Source organism: Carya illinoinensis, chromosome 3, assembly GCF_018687715.1.
Source record: "Carya illinoinensis cultivar Pawnee chromosome 3, C.illinoinensisPawnee_v1, whole genome shotgun sequence".
In the NCBI taxonomy this organism is placed as follows: Eukaryota; Viridiplantae; Streptophyta; class Magnoliopsida; order Fagales; family Juglandaceae; genus Carya; species Carya illinoinensis.
The window spans coordinates 2,104,205-2,125,338 of NC_056754.1; the positions used below are offsets into that span (position 1 = coordinate 2,104,205).

General features: G+C 37.2%; 3 protein-coding genes and 1 pseudogene across 6 annotated transcripts; 2 read left to right on the top strand and 2 right to left on the bottom strand.

The window, feature by feature from the left end:
- Nucleotides 1-434: 434 nt before the first annotated feature.
- On the bottom strand, nucleotides 435-2,546 carry LOC122302420. Of its 2 annotated transcripts, none has more exons than XM_043113674.1 (2): nucleotides 1,176-2,546; nucleotides 435-810 (listed from the first exon to the last, which is right to left on the bottom strand). In XM_043113674.1, the coding sequence occupies exon 1, from the start codon at nucleotides 2,291-2,293 to the stop codon at nucleotides 1,328-1,330; it is 966 nt and encodes a 321-aa protein (XP_042969608.1). In that variant the 5' UTR covers nucleotides 2,294-2,546; the 3' UTR covers nucleotides 435-810; nucleotides 1,176-1,327. The 2 variants fall into 2 exon arrangements, with proteins under 2 accessions (XP_042969608.1, XP_042969607.1); XM_043113673.1 differs by having other exon boundaries at nucleotides 435-820.
- A 1,652-nt stretch (nucleotides 2,547-4,198) lies between these two features.
- Nucleotides 4,199-8,343, top strand: LOC122302421 (transmembrane protein 230-like). The gene is made up of 3 exons (XM_043113675.1): nucleotides 4,199-4,356; nucleotides 6,949-7,253; nucleotides 8,063-8,343. Exons 2-3 carry the CDS (start codon nucleotides 6,977-6,979, stop codon nucleotides 8,140-8,142), a joined length of 357 nt encoding a protein of 118 aa, XP_042969609.1. The 5' UTR covers nucleotides 4,199-4,356; nucleotides 6,949-6,976; the 3' UTR covers nucleotides 8,143-8,343.
- A 526-nt stretch (nucleotides 8,344-8,869) lies between these two features.
- LOC122302418 (SNF1-related protein kinase catalytic subunit alpha KIN10-like) lies at nucleotides 8,870-17,500 on the top strand. 3 transcript variants are annotated; one of them, XM_043113669.1, is made up of 11 exons: nucleotides 8,870-9,194; nucleotides 10,492-10,684; nucleotides 10,788-10,972; nucleotides 11,060-11,242; nucleotides 11,344-11,475; nucleotides 11,926-12,111; nucleotides 12,416-12,505; nucleotides 12,576-12,659; nucleotides 13,654-13,794; nucleotides 14,578-14,799; nucleotides 17,114-17,500. In XM_043113669.1, exons 2-11 carry the CDS (start codon nucleotides 10,495-10,497, stop codon nucleotides 17,483-17,485), a joined length of 1,785 nt encoding a protein of 594 aa, XP_042969603.1. In that variant the 5' UTR covers nucleotides 8,870-9,194; nucleotides 10,492-10,494; the 3' UTR covers nucleotides 17,486-17,500. The 3 variants fall into 3 exon arrangements, with proteins under 3 accessions (XP_042969603.1, XP_042969604.1, XP_042969606.1); XM_043113670.1 differs by lacking the exon at nucleotides 17,114-17,500 and adding an exon at nucleotides 15,028-15,514 and having other exon boundaries at nucleotides 8,875-9,194; XM_043113672.1 differs by lacking the exons at nucleotides 8,870-9,194; nucleotides 10,492-10,684 and having other exon boundaries at nucleotides 10,802-10,972; nucleotides 11,056-11,242.
- A 560-nt stretch (nucleotides 17,501-18,060) lies between these two features.
- Nucleotides 18,061-19,842, bottom strand: LOC122305680 (annotated as a pseudogene).
- Nucleotides 19,843-21,134: the final 1,292 nt, after the last annotated feature.

Here is a 21,134-nt window from a genome sequence, read left to right on the forward strand (position 1 = left end):
TTCCACCAAACAAAGTGAAATCTCCCCCAAATTTGGCTCCCATGATTGTTGCCACCATCCAAATTCTGTGTAAATATTGAGAGTTGGTATGGGGGGTGTGAATTATATTTGGACCTATAACAATAATGGACACTTGATTCATCCAACCATAACGAGAAAGAATTTATGAATTTGTTAATTTCTAATACTTTTGTACTTTGTTTATTCATTACAGAGTAACGAATATATTGAGCATTTTTGTTTGTTTTTTGGGTGAACTTAATCATGATCAAACGCCAAGAGCCATATTAGGGTCCAGCCCTAAATCAGGTTTGGTCGAGTCGGCCCTTATCCAAGCCCATAACTCGGACTTCTTCCCTTGGTAAGTATAACCGCAGAAGTGCTTGCGACTTTGTGTACCCAAAAAGGAGAGAGCTTGCGAGGGGGTTTTGATGTTCAGCTGACAACCCATCAGAGTTGGGGCCACTTGTTCTTGATCGAGCAATGTTTCAGCATACACAAATGTGAGTATTAATCATCCCATTCCCTACAAACAATGCATTGGAATGCGAGTGGATATAGTTTATGGTTCCTGCACTGAGACTGTGTCCATAGTCGCTTCAATCACTTCATGTCTTGACAAGTTGGGCGGGGAATGCCTGTGACATATTGGAGGGTGCTGCTGAAAATTTCTTGAATATTGGTTTTACATAGTTGTATCGACGTTGACATCAAGCAACATGTGTGCCCTCTGGAGATGGTTTGCTTTCTTGGCACCACCTGGTATGGCTCAAGGCTCAAGCCAAGCTTTTAACTGCATCGATCAGTTTTCTGCCAAGTGCTAATTCGGGGAAAAAGTTAGGGTTTCGAATCTTCGATGACTGTACTCTAAAGAATTGGCATAAGCATCTGTAGCCATAAACTGAATCTGCCCTAATTGAATTGAAGCATCCCCCCTCTCCCTAACAAAAGTCCCAACAAAAGCCCCCCAGAAAATGGTGCATGCAACTCTTTATCATTCGTTACAATTTACATGTTCGTCTTACATGAATTATCATACAAATGATGGTATTCTTGCCATTTTTGCTCTTGCAATTACTTTTACTCCATTGGAATAGCAAAAGAAAAACTGGAGTCTATAAAAGAGCTTCCTCTACAATAAATAACAACAAATGGAGATTGAATGAGTGACATACTTGTTTTTAATCTCCTAGCTGAACAAACGGACTTGTTCTTTCTTTAACTAGATCGGTCCGTTTTAATACACAGGACTCTGCATTTCATTTGTAAGTACAAGAGTTTAGGCAAGTCTGGTTGGCAGTACTGCGGAAGCAATTCATGGAAGTTCTCAAGTCCTTAACTTTGAAGGGGGGTGCTCGTCTTCTTCTTTGGGAAGCTCGATATCGTAGTATCCATCTATTTCATCTGTCCAAAAAATTGATGTACAGCTCTTGAAAAACAAGCAACAAGCAATTGTTTCAAGGACAAGGAGGAGTGAATACAAGTAAGCAACGAAAAGCCCCTCCAAGGCCATAGATGCAGTGAGCCTTTCGTAAAGGTGATAAGCTCTTACAACCCGGAAGCGGAACAAGGCCTCAGTAGCAGCTAGACCACAATTCAGAGGGAGAGCCAACAAAAGAGCCATTGAATTTGTTCCCCTTCTAAGCAATAAAGCCTTACGAATGGCCCAGATGCCGATGCAATTCTCCATTCCAGCCACAACCAAAGCCAAGTTGCCTACAACCATCATGTTGGCGAGTATGATGTAGAAAACAGTTCTGGTAACCATTAAAAAAATAGGATTGTTGAATAAGAACACAAAAGTTCTGATTGTATTCATGGCAGCCATATTGATGGTGATGTTGAGGATCAAATTGCACAGGTGGGTTATTAGCAGAGGCTTGTAAAGCGATCTGAAAGAGGAAAAGGGTAGTGGAAGAGATCGTCTATGGCCATTCAGAGCTTGAATTATAGAGGCTTTCCCGATCACAAAGGAGGAGAGTATCAAAGGGAGACAGAGAAGATAGTAACAAATGATTAGTGAAAGATTCAGATTGAACAGCGAAACCAATAACCAAGAGAGGGAAAATCCAGCAGCATGGAGAAGTGATTTGAAGTGAGCATGAATGATCGAAAAAGGTGGGGAAGAAGAAGACGGGAAAACGGCCAGTGATAGGAGAACGGAGGCCGAGAAAGGTAGCATAAGAAGAACTGGGGTGGTGGTGAAGTACTGAAACTCTTTGAGAAAGGTATGGATCGACAACCTGATGATTTTTCCTGCCCTTTCCATGATAACAGATGGGGCTTCTTCCATTTTCGTGGACAGGGGAATGGAATGGCTTTGTACCCCGAGTGAATTGAGATAAAGGAGAGACAAAATTTACAGGGACATTTTTTCACCTTTGCTGTCAAGAATTCTATAATGGTTAGGTTCTTATTTTCCTGCAACTTCCAACCACCACGAGCTAACACGAGCCAAAGGCAGGGGGCGTCTTTTCTTTAGGTTAATTATGGCTTTAGATGGCCTAGTGTTACCTGAGCTCTTAGTTTCTAACAAAGGTACTGCTGCTTCAACTAATTTCATGCCTATTTAGATGAGATTAGAGGCTTTCAGATCACAAACTGGTACTAAAATGCTGATGCAAAGATAGACTATTTGTCTCGTTAATTAATTGTCCTACATATCCTACCATTAGTGGGTGATGACGTAGCTTGCACGAGGATCAGTTGGAATAATTAACTTTATTAAAAAGTGTAACCATCAAGTAATTAAGCACTAGAAATGGTACAGGATGGTTCTGAATATAATCGATGCAAACAACGAAGATTTATGTATCAGTCCCTTCATTTGTGGCCTTTCCTTCAGGAAAACGAATGTCTGGAGTATATTATTTGAAAAATTATCCTCACACTTCACATACCACACTTATTTTAATTTTTTTTCATTTTTTTATAATAAATATATAGTGTATGGATGATAAATAGAACAATTTAATTAATTTAATAAGAATAAAATGAAATAAAAAATAATATTTAAATATATAAAATATGTGGTGTGGGATGATTTGTATCATTTATTATTATTTTATATTAGTGTTCATCACGAATGTAGTGTCTTCAATCACATTTGTCGATGCCACTTTCAGCATCAGTTAAGTGGTTTTAATTAAGAAATTCACCACTTTTATATGTGTGATTGATAATAGAAATGACAGAGATTAAAAACGAAGAAGGTCTACTATAAATACCATTATTAGTCTCATTTTTGTAAATTCTAAGAATTGATAGATGGTACAAACTTAATATATAAAATAAAAAAGATTTTAAGTGTATAATTAATTGAAAGGGGTAAAAATATACAGCTCAATATGGCATCCCAAACAAGGATATCATTAGAAAGGAAGAGAAAGAAGGAAACGAGGGAACATAAGTTTAAAAAGGAAAAATGTGGTAAGAGAAAAAAAAATTGACGATAAAATGGAAAAAAAGAAAGAAAAAAGAGGTTAGATACGTGAGAGAAGACAACGAAGTGACATAAAGTTTATCTTCACCAACTATTGACATAGGTCAATAACAGAAATATGAGATTAAAGATGCAAGGATTTCTAGGCGACTTGAGGAGAGAGCTTCTTCAAACCTCCAAGCTTTAATTTTATTTTTTTAGGCAATATGGGTCATCTTATTTGTATAGTGAGTTATAAGAAACTGTAAAATATTTTAATTTATTGTGAATTTTCTCTCTTAACAACCTATGAATGTAAGTCATATGCCGGATAATGTAAATTTATGTATCTCATTTCTATTTCTATTTATTATATTTATTTTCTTTGTACTAAAATGAATGTACATACCGATACTGTATTGCCATTCCATATCACAGTTGGAGACTCTAAACGTCACCAACCAAGGCTCGAATCGTTACTATAAATAAGGAATGACTTCTTATCTTCTTCCAACCAGTTCTTCCAAAAGAGGAATAATATATACCAATTTTTCATTCTAAGTATTTTTTGGAAGTTAAAATAAATATTTTTTTTTTTCCTTTATCTAAGCCAGATTCGTAAAGGGTTAATTACTCGATATCACAAATCGTCCTCATTGTTGTTAGAATATTTTTGTTGTATGCTTAGTTTTATCTTATAATTAAAAGTTGGATAGACATCAGTCGCCATATTTGAAGCTTCCAATTGCCAGACACGTGTCTCAAGTTAGACCTGTGCTCTCACGTCAACGGCTTGGATTAGCACCGTGAGCAACTACAAGTCACAGACAACATGCCCAGATGCTTTGTTCCAATCCCATAACGGTCGCGCTTTCTGATTCCCTGATCCTCCTCTACCCCCGGGAAAGCTCATCCCCTGCGACCTACTCTTCTTGGTAAGTCTTCTAGTTCTGTTACCCAGTCATTCCCTTTAATCTATCATCTCTAATGGCGTTTCCAATTTTCCCGCTCCTTATTGTTTTGCATAAACATAAGATCTGAACGACCGTCTCTTTCGATGATTATTATAATTTTTTTGTGATTTCGATAATGGGTTTTGAATAATTCATAAGCTATCATATAGTAATGTTTCTCAGTTTAGTGGCCTTGGAAATCTGTTAAAATTCGATTTTGATGAACATACGCTTTCTGTGTATGGCTGAATCGGCTTTTCGGGGTCCTTAACATGATACGTTTGAGGATATTAGGTGAATACTTTTCCAACGTTTTTTGCATGATTGTGATCTATGTTTTGGTCCCTTCAACTCGAATAGGTAAAAACCAAGTTGGAAGCTCTTAAGATTTTACAGTGTATGCGAATTGGGGGGTTAGTTCCCAATTTAATAATATGAGGATTGAGAGCAGGGCGGTGGCGATAACTTTGAGATCGTTAAATTGAACAGCATTTTATCTTTGGTAATCATGTTATTGTTTTAGTGGAGTTATTTTTTCTTGTTTTCAGGTGAAACTCAGTTCTATAAGCTTCTTTTGATTCCCGTAATAAACTGAGCAGGATCCGAGAATTTGAAGTAATTTAATTTTGACCTGCGTTACGGACTCGTGTTCAATTTTAGAACTGCTAGCTCTTTAACCAAAAATGGGGAAAATGGGATGGAGCCCATACTGTTCATTGAGGCCAATTTTTTTGTTCCTCCCCCCTTTTTTCGGCTCGATTTGGAATCCAGATAATCGGGTTCCGAATGCGTTTTTCGGTCAAGGGTTTTATCCGGGCTGATAACTACATTACCCACCCTCCCATATCCGAAAGCGGATATGGGTATAGGATGCGGGTACCAGGTTTAGAACCAGATACCCTTAGCTGTGAATGTGATAGATCGATCCATCTCTCTCTCTCTCTCTCTCTCTCTCTCTCTCTCTCTCAGAATGATTGAAAAAATACAGAAAAACCCTACTATTTGCCTTTCTTTTCACCTTCCCAAGCTCAGTGGTTTCTTCGTTTCAGCCTAGACCTTTCTATCTCCCCCTCTCTCTACTTCAACATGTGGAATTTGGTCTTCTAATCGAACTATCTGAAAGATTAACCGCGCTCTGGCAGATGCTATGGTTTTATGAATTTAATCTGTAGCTCCTTATCTTGGTTTATAGGGTTTCTCTATGACATTTCTCTGTTCCCATTTATCCGTCCTGTATTAACTTTGAAAATGGTGACGGGTGAACAGAGAAATTTGTCTTATCCGGAAATTTTCTTCTTGTGATCTGGAATTAGTTTTCCCAAGTCTTTTCATCAGGTTTTCATATTCCATTGCTTGGCATTTCGTTTGATTTATAACATTATTTTGTTTGGCTAAAGACAATGGAATCGCCCAAAATAAAATTTTTACGGAATTCCGGTGGAGCTATTGGTGTCTAAAAAAGGTTGGCATCCTGTGTAATTTGCATGGCTTACAGAATTTTTTTTTTTTGTTTGTAAATTCGGGTACATGTTTATTTAGAATGCTTGGTACGAACATGTTGATGTCTATGGGTGAGACCAGAATGGTCTCTTTAGGTTTTCAATATACTCTCCTTGTATGAAAGTTGGTTTTATGGTATTTTCTTCTATTCCAAGCTAATTTTCATTTCTTTATGTGTGTTTGTACTGTATATACATGAATTTTTATCCAAGAAAGTAAGCACAGTTGTTTCTTAGGAAGTTGAAGTAGTTTGTACTGTATGAAAAAATCTTCTTGCAAGCATACTTTGTGCACTAATTCACGCACCGATATTGATATGCAAGGCATATGTTTAATGAAACGAAGTGAATTGAAGATGAAAATAATTTTCATGAGATAGGAGATTCTCTTCTTCTTTCAAAAATTTTTTTATATTTTTTTTAAATAAAAAAGGTCAACAGTATGCAAATTAGTGCACGAAATATGCTTGTATCTAGCAAAACTCGTACTGTATATACATGAATTTTTATCCAAGAAAGTAAGCACAGTTGTTTCTTAGGAAGTTGAAGTACCAGCTCTTTTGTATATAGTGGAGTGACCCATTTGTTCTCCATTGACATGAAGTCATTGATCCTTCTATATCATTTGGAGTAAAGGAGATGAAATGATGAATATAGTGTGATATTGGGTAGAGTTTCAATGGTGGATTTCTTTTGTCAATCTTTTCTCTGGTCTGGTAAATTTCTCTGGACACTCTAATGACGAGCACCCCCATCTAAAGCCTCAGTTTGAGTCATGAGATATAGGTATTATGTGAACAAGCACTATGATGATGTGTTACTTCTTGTATTCAGCCAACAAAGTTGCCATGCATGTTTAATTGAGAAGATTTTTATTTAATTTGAAACATGGCATTTCTAAGTTCTGTTTTAGGATTATTTGCTTTTGGATGCCAATGGGTGGGTAGTGAATCTAATTTTATGCAGTTGCTAACGTGTTAGTAACATGTTAGTTTGTGCTAACCTTTTTTAACCCATTTTCTGCTTTCCCGATTTTCATTATATTCATTTGATTGTGTTGTTTGTGCATCCCTAGGATTAATTGAGAGTTGAGTTTGATTACTATGGCATCAAGACGCCATGTTCAGTACAATGCTCTTCCTACCGATGAAGATGATAATTATGACGGTATTGCGAGAAGACAGTATGATGCTCGGTTTGACTATACACCTAAAGCCTTGGATAAAATCCCATGGAAATCCATTGCCCTTGCCCTTTTCCTGCTGTTTCTTGGATCAGTGCTTCTCTTTCTTTCATATTTCATCTTCACAGGTCACATGGGAGGGGAGCACTCCCAGGCCTTCGGCCTTTTGGCCTTAGGAAGTCTCTCCTTCCTCCCAGGTATTCATATTATTATTACTAACACAATTATCAGCTTGCACAATACAAAGACATGACTAAGTATTCAACTTGTTTAATACCTATCCAATGCTTTATTTTCTTTGTAAGATAAAATTCTACTTGGGAAATGGAGGGTAATGGATACTCTGGTACTTGCGAATACTTTTTGGTTTGGATTTTGCATTGGTGTAAAATGCCAATTGTCACATATGGAATGTAAGCGGGTATCCCCATCATGGCATGAGATATTGTGTGGTCTGGTGTATACTTGTCCCATTTGTGCTTTGGCATGTAATGCATGTTCATGTTTCAAGTAATACTCAATGTAGTTTAGTTGCAAAATAAAACTTAAAAGCAATACTTAATTTAGTAGCAGTCAGTCCTATGGCTGGCGTCCTGATTTCTTTTCGAGACTTAAGTTGAAGTCTTTCCAGGCTGAACTTGGGTGAGTGCCTTTTATATGTGTTGGCAGAGTCAATTTGTCCACTACTGAAGCAATCTTCTCTTCAAGAGCATGTGCTTCCTCTCTGCAGGTTACCAAGTCATTGATGCCTTGTGGAAGTGCAACCATTTTGTCATAGTATTTAGTTTCGTCTTTGGTTAATTCTTTTGTAACACATCGCAACCTTTTACGCAAATTAGGTTTGCATCTAGTGTAACTATTTCCTGCAACAGAGAAGCTGTGTAAGGTGAAGTGAGTTGTGTTTAAATGCCTTCTCTGAGTTGTGTTTTGAGGATGGATCTGCTAAAAAGTTACCATCCATTTCTCAGTAATTGACCACCTTTATATTGATCGCTTGTGACTGCAGGCTTTTATGAGACTCGAATTGCATATTATGCATGGAGGAATGCCAAAGGATATCGGTTTGCTTCCATTCCTGAGTATTAGTACCTGTCTTTGTGATGTTCCTCAAATCGATGCCACTTCAAGTCTTGGTGTATTGTATAGAACCACATGCATATGAATTTGTTTGTTATTTCATACCTAGTGTAAAACGTGCCTATTCATTTGAATTCCCTGTATTTTTAGGGGTTGTTTTGGTTTCTTTCTGCAATAATGAGTATCTTGATCGACTTGGTGGACGATGAAGTACAGTGCCTTACCGATCCTTCGTGTTCTCGCGATAGGCTGCTTGTTATTGGTTGGATACTTTGCAAGTACATAAACGTCCCAACGAATGCATAAAAGATAGATATAGGAATGAGAAAAATAGGAAGGGAACTAAAATACGAAAAATCATTCTAATCATCGTCTCTAAGCACCACATTTTTTTTTTTAAATTTTTAAATTTTTTTTCTTTTACCAAACATTTTAGTATATGGATAATAAGTATCAGAAATTAATTAGTTTAAAAAGAACAATTCAAAAACAAATTTTAAAAAATACAAAATATGGAATTAATTATTGAATAATTTCAAAATTTGATGAATTAATAGTTTCCATTACTAAATAATATAATTTGGAAATGTGATGAATTAATAATTTGTATTACATATTAATTACTCTTATTACTTTCCATTAATGATTTTCAATAATTTTTCATCACACACCCTTTTTAGTTTTTACTGTACGACCAAAAGTTTTACAGGACTCCGTATTTATCCTCGCCAATTTATAAAAAGTTTACCCGTTCAAACTACACGCAACTTCAGAGAAGCATTTGTTCGAGCCCGTAACTCCGTCGTGAACGAGATGAGGGAAAATTGAAACAGACAAAGTGACTCCGGCGCGAGCGGGAAGAGGGAAACAGACGAAGAGCTAAGAATTAACAGAAACGTAGCCAATCAGGTCCCCTCGCTCGAGTTAGGCCCCCGCGTTAGTGCCTTGCCCAAGACGATTATCGAAGTCAATAGTCTGATTTCTTATTTTTCAATTGGTCTTTTTTGCTTTTGGGTTCTCAGATCTGTCTCAGCTAGTGTTGAAGATAGTCGCTTGGATTGGTAGGTTTTATTTTCTTTATTTTTTGTTTTGTTTTACTATTTGGGCTTTGAGGAATTGTGGGTGATTCAAGCTTTCTCATATGGGGATTTTCTCTAATTTCGATTAGGTTGTCGTTTGATGGGTCGGTTTAATTGTAATTCCCCTCTAATTTATTTCCCTACTGTGAGTTTTTCACCTAGAAACTTTCCGTAAGAGTACATGTTTAAAGTGGCAATTTGTCTTTGAAATTCTTTCATATGATTCACTAGTGTTTAGATGGCTGAGGGAATTGATTGAAAAGTTATTCTCCTCAAATTTACTTTTCCGACCGAAGTTGGTTTGGGGCTGTTTCTCAAAGATTGTGAATGTTGAAAAATGCGATTTTGAACAGTAAAAATGAAAAAAAGAAGAAATTTTTATTGAGTTTATACCCACGTTTATTGGGTTGTCGTTTGATGGGTCGATTTAATGATCTCTCTAAGAAGTTTTTATTGAGTTTATACCCACATTTATAGCTCCTTCCATCTTCTTCTACAAAATCTCTAGAGCTTGTTTTCCATGTTCTTCTTGAGGGATTCTGGCATTTAAGGACCATAAGGTTGAAAACTGCGATAAATTTATTTTGGGAAAATAAAATCCTTTGTTTTGCCTGGTCTCTAGGTGTTCTTGCTGAGTTTTGCTTTGCAACTGTGACAGCAAAGTATCCTTCCACGCTAAGAAGTTTTGTTTTTCTTCTTTTGTAGTTGTTATTGTGATTCTGATATGTTTTTAAGGCATTTTTATGTGAATTATTGAAAAAGTATTGAAACAGCCGCCAATTATAGAAAACTTCCCCTATAAATAATTCTCACTTTTAGTTTTCCTGTCGAGTTTGTTGGATTACTATCATAGAAAACATAAAACTGGCGTGTGACCAAATTCTCCAATGTTTTCACATGTTACTATCTTTAACCTATGAGGTGGTGTTTCCTCTTATAAATTTTCTTACAAAAAATGTCCTAATCTAAATTTTGATTGTAACAACAAAATCGTTTAAAGGAAAATGTCTTGGTGAATTGCTTGTGACTAAGAGATGCTTAGAATGCTCCTTAAATTTCCGTTTCTTGTGATTGGATAAATTCTTCTGAATTATGGACTTTGCTTCACTATGTTGACTGTAAACATACATTATTACTCAATGTTGTACATAGTGGGATGTCCCCCTTTCCTGGGGATGTCTTGGCCTGATTGCTACTTATGTTGCCATTCTACCTGTTTGCTTTTGTGTGTGTAATCTCTTTCCCATTGTCTCATTTTGCATCCATGCCTATTAAATAGGAGATGGATGGCTCAACTGGGCTAGGTGGCAATGACCTGGATGTGTTTTTACGAAATTATAAGCTTGGAAAAACCCTTGGCATTGGTTCCTTCGGCAAGGTGAAAATTGCAGAGCATATCTTGACTGGTCATAAAGTTGCTGTAAAGATCCTTAACCGTCGGAAAATAAGGAACATGGAAATGGAAGAAAAAGGTCGGCATTATTTTCTTGGAGATGATCTAGTTTGTATTATTTTTTCATTTTCCCTTTTGTATAAAATTTTCCTTCATTCATTTTTCCCTTGCAATTGGTGCAGTGAGAAGAGAAATCAAAATATTGAGATTGTTTATGCATCCTCATATAATAAGACTTTATGAGGTTGTGGACACACCAGCGGACATTTATGTTGTGATGGAGTATGTGAAGTCTGGAGAGCTCTTTGATTACATTGTGGAAAAGGGTAGGTTGCAAGAGGATGAAGCTCGTAATTTTTTTCAGCAGGTAGGATTGGCTACTAATTCTCAGATTTCTCGTACTGTTCATTACTCAGATAATTTGAAGTAGGTTGATCCTTATGTGTCAAGGCAGATAATCTCTGGGGTGGAGTACTGCCATAGGAATATGGTGGTTCATAGAGACCTGAAGCCTGAGAATTTGCTTTTGGATTCCAAATGCAATGTAAAGATTGCCGATTTTGGTTTAAGCAACATCATGCGTGATGGTCATTTTCTGAAGACAAGTTGTGGAAGTCCAAACTATGCTGCCCCAGAGGTATGGATATGTGGTATTTTTTGCATAGTAAAATTAAGTAACTAATGCGCGCCAATTTTCATGGTTTCAATCTGAGGGGTTACTATGTCAATTTCTTATAGGTTATCTCTGGGAAATTGTATGCTGGGCCTGAAGTGGATGTGTGGAGCTGTGGTGTTATACTGTATGCCCTTCTCTGCGGCACTCTTCCTTTTGATGATGAAAACATTCCCAACCTTTTTAAGAAGATAAAGGTGTTACAATACTTGTGATGATTAATAAATGTCATATTGGCTGATTTTGCAGTGTTTTTGTGGAATTAAATAGCAGATATTAATTTAGAAAATTTTTGGACGTTATATTTCTCTGATTGGAATCTTACTAGTCCAGTTGGTTGTTTTCAATCTTATGTGGAAGATTTTATTCCTATATGCCATAAACAGGACTGGGAATCTGATGTATGATCGCGCCATTCAATTTTATGTTGAAGATACATGAAATTCACCATTAGCGGTTTTATTATTTTACTTGAAGATCTATTTCATGTGTCACTGGTTGAGTGATAAGTCCAGATTCTGTCCGTGTTTTTCTTTCTACTGTTTTTGTTGAATCTTTTCCCCTTCTCTGTATTCATATCCAAAGTGGATTCACGCTATTGCTAAGAGATCAACTGTACTTTGAAGTGACCTTACTTTTTCCTTTAGGGTGGGATATACACACTTCCCAGTCATTTATCAGCTGGTGCAAGAGACTTGATCCCAAGGATGCTTGTAGTAGACCCAATGAAGCGAATGACCATTCCTGAGATTCGCCAGCACCTATGGTTCCAGTCTCGTCTTCCACGTTATTTAGCTGTGGCCCCACCAGATACAGTGCAACAAGCAAAAAAGGTTTGATGAATCCCATCCCCCCCCCCCCCCCCCCCCGCGGAAAAAAAAAAAAAACACCAACAACCCAACGCACACACCCCTCTCTCTCTTTTGTTGATTGCATGTGTCAACTTGAGGTGAAGTAACTACGCTATTTTGTTTAGAGTGGCCTTCTCTTAGTATGGAATTGGGGTTCTTGCTTTATTGACCCATATGTAGCCATTAATTACTTGAGAATTGGGCAACATACTTGTCATGTAATAGGGTATTTGATTTTATTGTTACATTGGTCGTATTTAATTCTGCTATTGACACACTTTTTCAGATTGACGAGGAGATTCTACAAGAAGTGGTTAATAGGGGATTTGACAGGAACCAGCTGATTGAATCTCTTCGCAACAGAATACAAAATAAGGTTCTGAATTTTATGGATTATATTTTTCTACTTTTTTTCAATGGTATCTTATTGCTTGTGATATATTCAGGCTACTGTTGCATACTATTTATTGTTGGATAATCGGTTCCGTCCTTCCAGTGGCTATCTTGGAGCTGAGTTCCAAGAGACTATGGTATGTCTATTTATTGTGAAGTTATTCTGTGCTGGGAGAGATTTATCAGTGTTATTTTGTCTTCTAGAAAGTGATTTGTTTGGAGCCTTCCATGGTCTATTGGATTCTGTGGTTTATTGGATGGCATTTCTCTGGGTTTGTCACAAGTATATCGCCATTTGAAATGAAATGGACCTGACCTTGTATGTTTCCTGGTTTGAACTCCCTGTTGGGTATGACAGATGATTATACTTAACTGTTAACTTTTTTTGTCGTTGGCCTGGATGTGTCTTTATAGAATGTACTGTACCATTTCTAGAAGTTGTATCATCTATAGTTAATGGTAGTCGAAGATTTTTCTTTGTTATACATATTGTTGGGTTATGGAGCCTGGTTTTGAGATGAGAAGATGTTAAGCCGAGAGACGAGAGGTCGCTTGACTCTTGCTCGACAAGGTGCTTGAGCAAAGTTCAGACAGAGAGTTCACTTAAGGTGTGCTCAACAGTTGGCTCGAGCAAACTTTGGACAGAAACTTCGCTTTAAGGCTTGCTCAATGGTTGGCTTGAGCGAATGTTGGACAGAGAGTTTGCTCAAGGCGTGCTCAACAGTCCACTCCACTTGAGCGAATAACCCTGTTTTGCCGTTTTAGGGTTTCTGGCATTGTTTAATATAAATATGTAATGTTTTGATTACATAATAAATCAGATTGACTATTGAGAGAGAGAGAGAGAGAGAGAGAGAGAGAGAGAGAGAGAGAGAGAGAGAGAGAGAGAGAGAGAGAGTTGTATGTTTGTAATCTCCTATGAATGACATCCCCTGTATCTCTGTAGACGTAGGCATGTTACTGAATCACATAAATCTTGTGTCGTGTTATTGTGCGTGCTTGATTCCTGTGTTTCTGCATTTATTTCATTGTCTATCTTGTTATTGTTGTTTGTGGGTGTGGTGTTTACACAACACATACTTCCATTAGATTAGGAGATCTGTAGATCTTACTTGGTTTTATTTTTGCTAGGATGGTGGTTTCAATCGTATGCATCAAAATGAGGTTGCTGCTTCAGCTGTTGGGCACCACCTTCCGGGATACATGGAGTATCAAGGAATGGGCATGAGCAAACAATTCCCAGTTGAGAGGAAATGGGCTCTTGGACTTCAGGTTAATTTCAAGCCCTTTTTACTCAAGTTTTAAGTCATTTTGACGTGGCCATTGGACTCAAGTTGTCAAGTTGCTATTCTGTTATCTTTCTCTCTCTCTCTTTCTATGCATGCACACATACATATGCATGCATATGTTGTTATTAAGCTTTGCAACATAGTTTCTTTTTGGTTTTCTTCTTGGGCATTATCCTTGATATAGTTAGGCCTTGTTTGGGTAACAAGGCATTCTCAAGTATTCTCATATATTTTTTTCCCAAACATCACTAAAACACATAACACTTTCAATTTCAAATCTTCAACTTTCTCATATAATTATTACCTAATCATTATTCAAGCGCAAAAACCAATACAAATTGTTTAAATTTAAAAACAAAAATAATATTAAAAAATTATATTCAAATAATTTATTGATTTTAGAATATTTTTATTTAACTTTTTCTCTCATTTTTTCCAAAACCCAATAAAACATAACCATTTCACTTCTATTCACAGATATTCTAAAATATTCTAAGTGTCCAAATGAGCCCTTAATCAGGTCAATAGAAGTTGATTGCTTGGCATATTGAAAAGGTCAATGCTTAGACAATGATGTGTCTCGACGATTAGGGTTGTCTGGTTGAATTCATTACTGCCCTTAACAGATTAGTGAATTATTTGACCCACTTGACTGCATAACATGTGGGCAGTGGCAGCAGGGTGAATAGTTTTTTTCTGGACACTGATTCTTTCTTTTTATCTGCTTGTTCTTATATTGGTTTATGTATTGTCTTCATTTTGGCAGTCGCGAGCTCATCCTCGGGAAATAATGGAGGAAGTTCTCAAAGCTCTCCAAGAACTGAATGTGTGTTGGAAGAAGATTGGGCACTACAATATGAAATGCAGGTGGATTTACATGCTGAAAAATCCTGTGCACACTATTTACCAATCCGGGGACGTCGTCCCTGCTGGTATTGAGAATGATGGTGTTATCGACTCAACAAATGTTGTCAAGTTTGAAGTGCAGGTAATTTTCTCTGCTATATTGTTCCTCCCTGCGTTTGTGGTTTGTCTGTGCTTGGATACGTGAGAATGGGCTGCAAGGAAGCATTCTTCTGACTGGGGGAGAGAGAGAGATCGTTGAGAGGACCAATTTTTTAATCCTTTCTACTAACATCTCGAGCATAATTAGATGGACACCAATTAGTATGAAGTTATTTCGCCTGATATATTTTTTACGTGATGTTCTTATCAGCTCTACAAAGCTCGCGAGGAGAAGTATCTGCTTGATCTCCAAAGGGTCCATGGCCCACAGATTCTCTTCTTGGATCTTTGTGCTGCTTTCCTAGCACAGCTCCGAGTCCTTTAAAGCAAGAAGCATAGGCTCCCAAGTTCACAACTTCGCCAGCGAATCTCCTGTTGCTTGTGAATAAAATCTATGATGTATATAATAGCCTTTTAGTTTGGTACCTTTCTTCCCGGTCTTTTACCTCGGGTGATGTTTGGTTCAAGCCACCAATCTGTGATACTGGAATTGGTGGCTTGCTTTCAATCCAGGATTTGGTGCAGTGTGCCCGTTCCCCTGGATTATCCTTAATGTTATACCCTGTTAGGAGTATTTATGAATTAACATGAAATAACTGCTTCTTTCACTCTAGGATGTGTAACTTGGGATCCTTGGCTTTGATGTTTACCTCGTCTAAATCATATATAGAGCTCACTTTTGTAGTTGAATTGTAAAATGAATGTTCATGCTCCTGTTTCCTTATTTTTTTTAATGGTCCTGTCAACTGATGATTGCGGAAGATCACGTCTTCTTTTCATTTCATGCTGCGGTCTTGGTAATGCTTCCTCGTGTAGAGATGGCTTGGTGACTGCTTGCTCCGCCGTGCTTCGCCTCCTAATCTTGCATTCTAACCCTGATGGCTACTGGAGACTGGAGTTCTACCTTTGCACCCTTTTTTATAACCCCCTGTTGTATACAACCAAAAGAAAAATATGAAAGTACTAAATTGAGAGAGAGAGAGAGAGAGAGAGAGAGAGAGAGAGAGAGAACCCGAGTCGTCATTCTCAGGAGAAACAAACTTCAAGATTTCTTGAAAATAATGTTCTGTTTTGAGCTTGTCGCCCTACGCACAATCATGTTCTGTTTTGAGCTTGTCGCCCTGCGCACGATCATGCTACACGTTATACAGATCCCTTGTATATGTTCATGCCACCATAAAACTCTGTTACATGCTATTCATTAAGAATCAATCATTGTTAGGGATTAACCTAAAAGTACTGTTGGTTTGTGTGGCGAAATCTCAGTCAGATGTAAAAAGAATCAATCATTGTTAGGGTTTAAATTGTTTGGGTCCAGCCTTTTGAAAATCTATTACTAATAATGAATGAAGAGATAAAGTCAAGAGATAAGATAAGGAAGAGATAAACTAAAAAGAGTTGACTTAGATTCTTATAAGGAAAATGCTTCACAAGGCAAGTTGGATTCAACCACTCTAAAGAAGAAAATAAATCTCTATAAAAAGAGATCTCTACAAATAAAGGAGACTCTTCACAAGCTTTCTACGTAAAAAACTCCACTACACATAGCGACTCCACCATATCTCTCTCAAGGGAGGCATCATTTTTAACTTCTTGAAATCTTAGATTTTTCCATTGTATTGAGCAATATGTGAGATCATGAGATATTGTAAAATCATCATAATGGATTTTGCCTCCTAATAACCTGTAGACGTAGGCTTTTAAGTTGAACTATATAAATCTCTCTGTCTTTCTTTATCTATTTTTATTTATTTATTTAATATTTATTGAAAAAGTCTGAATGAAGGCAAATTGAAGGACGGATTGTGCACCAATCCCACTTGTACAAACGGTGCCTTTTTATTTTGTAGAGGGAATTGAGTTTTGGGCGGGAAAAGTCTGATTGAAAATGGCAGCAGGTATAGGGGAAACACACCGTTTCATTCGAAAATCCCTTTCTCTCCATTCCGTCATTCTTTCTTGATCCTACTCTCTCTCTCTCTCTCTCTCTTCTCTCCATTATAGCAGAAGTCCCGAAAATTAGTGTTAATCCCAAATGGAAACCATGGTTTTCCAAGTGCTGAAAGCCTGAAAGTCGAGGCCCCTTATCATTATTAGATTGTTAGAGACTAACAGTTTCAAGGTGCATATTGAATCTTCATTGCTGGAATTGTGTATAAAGTTAATACCACATATCACTTGCACCCACTAAAAAGCATTATCGCTTGAGTTCCTTCGTCGTTATTCATTCCTAATGCACTAATGTTATGGTTATAATTAGCATCTAACAACCCGTTCGTTTTTATTTGCACATATAGGGAGCAAAAGAGATTACACTATCTTTGACCATGACAGTTGTTGAAGAGGGAGAGTATGCAGTTGATTTCCATGCACAGTTATCCACGTTACAAGCATTCTTCGTTTGCGTTGCCATTTTGCATGGCACAGAAGCTTCAATCGATGCCAAGAAGGACAGGAAAAAGCAATTATCACAAAACAATTCGCTGAAAGTGCTTATTGGCGATGAAGTGAAATTTCTAATCGAAGCAGTCACAACAGGGGAGAAAACAAAAATCACTAAGATGGAAAAAGAAAGGAGAAGTCGGAATGAAGGCAAGATGGGAGGGAAGACGAACGGGGAGATGAAAATGACTTTTCTTCTTCTCTTCTTGCACTGGAACGGAGAATAGGGGAGACGAAGTATTCGTATTTTTCTTTCTTCTTCTGTTTCTTCTTCGTTCTTTTTATATATATATATATATATAAAAGTCTGACATGGCCGCACGTTGGTGCCCATCTTCGTCTGCCAAAATGCTTATAGCGTATAGGTAAAACTGTTATTTATTTTATTAAAATTTGTTAAGTAGGAGTAAAGTTGCGTACTAATTTATGTATTAATATTAATTTTTTTATATTTAAAATTTAAATTAATATTATTTTTAATAAAATTTATTTTTTAATTAATCACATTAAATCGGTGTATATATTAATATACAGTTATACTTGTAATTATATTTTTTCTTATTTTATAAATAAACATGTGAAGAGTCAAAAGTATCGTATTATGTTTGAATCACCGTTATGGACCGGAGATAATTCATTCCTCTCTTCTGGCCTATTGTGTAATTTTAGGCATAAATAAATAATAATCATATTCGCCCCCTACGATCCCCATCGATCTCTTGTTCTCTAAATTGTGGAACCTCTTCCGATCCAAGAGCAGCCAATGTTACAACATTCTTCCAAATCCCTTGAAGCATTTGGAAAATACCTTGGTTGAATCATGAACGTATCGAGAGAGGTGGGCTTGTCAGTAGAAAACTAAATATTACCTTACAAATGTGACCGCCTTGAGCATCCGAACATCATGAACTAACATTTGAGGCATCAGATCATTGCAACTTAATTGGATGGTTTAAACCTCGGTTTAGGTCTCTTCTGCTTGCTTATAAGCAGGAGAAGAACAAAAAATGGGACATTACTTCATCGTATTGGCTAACAAATAGCGTCACATTTCAATTTTTCCTCAAGCATACATCAGAAGATCAGCATTACATAAAATAAGTGTGAATTTTTTCACCTCTTTGGACTAAAAAAGTTCTATCAATTAGTTAACAAAGCAGATGGGTGGAAGATCCAGTGAGCTCCAAAGTGACAATTCGCCATCGTTGTTCGAAGAAGACGACCCCATTTCAACTGAACTTTGTGGGATATTCTCTCTCTTCCCTATCATTTCTTCAAATACTTGGCATTCTTCTCCATTTTGTTGTGACATGCCTCTTGTAAGTTGCTTAGTTGGTCAGAGATTCCTCTTCCTTCCACATTTAAATTTCCTGATCTGAGCTTAAACTTCAAGCACTCAGGTATCCCATTGAAGGCGTAGAGAGAAGCTGAGAACTTCCTTTCATATTTCATCCTCTTCATGGCTGCTCTAAGCATTGATGGCTCGTCAGTGCAGTTCTCTGGTTCAACCGGTTCCTCATTAATCTCTTCAGCAATCTCAAATGGAGAATAGAAACAGGTCCCAACAGCATCCAGAAATTGGAAATCCATGGTTCCTACATCTGTAGTTGCTTCTTCTCCATCTTCCTCTCCTTCCCCTCCAAAATTATCCTCAGTACCACTAGAGGTCTGGGCTGCATTAATACTCCAATTGTAATCGAAGCCCATTTCCCTCCCTCCGCACTCTTCTTTTTCAGTTATAGAGGATTCAAAACTCGGGGTCATATAATCAGGACTAGCAGCTGTACTAGTAGTCGGTACAACGTTGTTGCAGTCGGTGAAATCTTCAGGATCGTTAAGGTAATGCGTGAACGAGGTATCTAAGAAATCCGTCTCCTCTTCTCTGTATACTTCTGCTTGTTTATTTTCTTGCTGGCTGATTGGCGGGGAAGAAATGGGTGAAGCAGCGCGAGTGTCATTTCTTGCTTTGAGCCTTTGGAGGAGAAGATTCGTGATCTTTGAGGGAAGAGCAGGGGATGAAGATGATGAGGAGGAACAAGGCCAGAAGTTTGTCCTAGTGTTGGAACCACGCAGCAAGCAAGCAGCCTCATCGTACGCCCGGGCTGCTTTCTCGGCTGTGTCGAAAGTGCCTAACCACACTCTTATCTTTTGTATCGTGTCTTTAATCTCCGCGACCCACCGACCGGATGGCCTTTGCCGGACACCAACAAACGGCTTCCGGGCTCTCGCAGAACCACCTAGAGCTGCGGCTGCAGCAGCTTCCTTCACCATCTCTTCCCAAGCCATGGTTCCCTCACTAGAACTTTTTTCTTCCGCTGCATCAAGACCAGCCTCTCTCTTTCTAGCCATGATACTTGTTTTTCTATGTGGAGTTCTCTTCTACACCTCTCCTTTTCTTCAAGCTAGATAAGCTTCGGGGGATTCTTGTTGCCAGTGAAGGTTTGGTTGCTATGTTTCTGTTCGTGTTGGTCTGGTGCATTTATATGAACGGATTGTGGAATATGCTGTCAAATGCATTCGAGGGGAGATCAGCTGAAATGGTCTTACTGCTTGTTCTTGTTTCTTTGTTTCTTCGTGATTTTTGTCATCCATATGTAAATATTGCTGCAATATTTTAGTGAATTTTTATTTGACCAAGCCCACGCGTACCTTAGAGTTCTGATCTTTCTAGTTATTAGTTTTACTACGCTTTTATTTTTTATTTAAAAAAAAAAAACTTTTTTGAAGCCTGAATGTGGTCATTGCATTTTTTCTTAATTTATTCGATTATATATAATATTTTTATGATTTGTACAACCTAGCTAAATGACCTGTTCGTACAAGTTATTGACCTATCCTTCAGGATCAAGCTGGAGACACAAAAGCATAAAAGTCATCACCCAAGGGAAAGAAACAACAATATATATATATATATATAAGATTAGCAAAGTAATTAGTCTATCTATATATATATTGAAAACTTTTTTATCGATTATCTTTATTTATAGCGGAGGAATATCTTATATAAAGGAAAGAAACTTAGGGGTTATATAGATAGAAAGAGATCAAAGAAGACTTGTAGTACCCACTAGGAGGAAGCCTTGCACGATCCATAAAGAAAAGAGTAATCATATCTTTAAGAAGTTAAAGAAGAGACGAGAAATTACCTTACCGCGTATGTCCCATGGGATATATTGTTATTCACAAGTGGAATGTCTTGTACGTTCTCATTAATTTGTTGGTCATTATCGATCATTCCACAAAGCTTCAAATAAATAAATACAATTTGGATGCAGAATATTGGACTTTCAATAGCCAGACCATTGCGTTTTATTAAGATGTATCGCTGAAGCTACCTGGATCTCGTTTGCAGCGCGTAAGATACAAGTTCTAATTACCTTAACAAACAATTAATCAAAGATCCCTGACTTTGAAGGCAAAAATAGTCACAAAAATGGCTGCAAAAAATAAGCATTTTCAGCAATATTTTCTTCTCTTTAATGTGAAAAGCAAAATTATTCCAAGTCATTTTCATGCCCAACTAAGAATATTGATGAATATCTTCTGGGATAATTAACCATATTATAAAGGAGTCCCTGATCATCATCTTGAATTTTTGCTTTCGTCATTGATAATCAAAGTCAAATAAACCGATTTTTTCAAAGCCCCACCACAATATAATATAAGCCTAGCGCTGTCCAGGCCACCAAACCCGACGATCAGAAATATTTTTATTATATATTGGGTATTATAAAATGGCATATCCCTATCTCAATGTTCTTATTATGATCGGTCCAATGATAAAATTTGTTTTTTCTCTCTTGTATCAGCTTATTATAATTTAATCTTGACGGGCTTTTCATCGCTCATGAGATGATGACATTCCAGGACTAACTC

What these genes read in the sequence shown, in the direction of transcription:
- LOC122302420 (XM_043113674.1), bottom strand. Translation starts at nt 2,293, where the DNA reads ATGGAAGAAGCCCCATCTGTTATCATGGAAAGGGCAGGAAAAATCATC.
- LOC122302421 (XM_043113675.1), top strand. Translation starts at nt 6,977, where the DNA reads ATGGCATCAAGACGCCATGTTCAGTACAATGCTCTTCCTACCGATGAA. An exon ending in AAGTCTCTCCTTCCTCCCAG is followed by an intron (nt 7,254 to 8,062) that starts GTATTCATATTA and finishes TTGTGACTGCAG; the next exon opens with GCTTTTATGAGACTCGAATT.
- LOC122302418 (XM_043113669.1), top strand. Translation starts at nt 10,495, where the DNA reads ATGGATGGCTCAACTGGGCTAGGTGGCAATGACCTGGATGTGTTTTTA. An exon ending in AATGGGCTCTTGGACTTCAG is followed by an intron (nt 13,795 to 14,577) that starts GTTAATTTCAAG and finishes TCATTTTGGCAG; the next exon opens with TCGCGAGCTCATCCTCGGGA. An exon ending in TTGTCAAGTTTGAAGTGCAG is followed by an intron (nt 14,800 to 17,113) that starts GTAATTTTCTCT and finishes TTGCACATATAG; the next exon opens with GGAGCAAAAGAGATTACACT.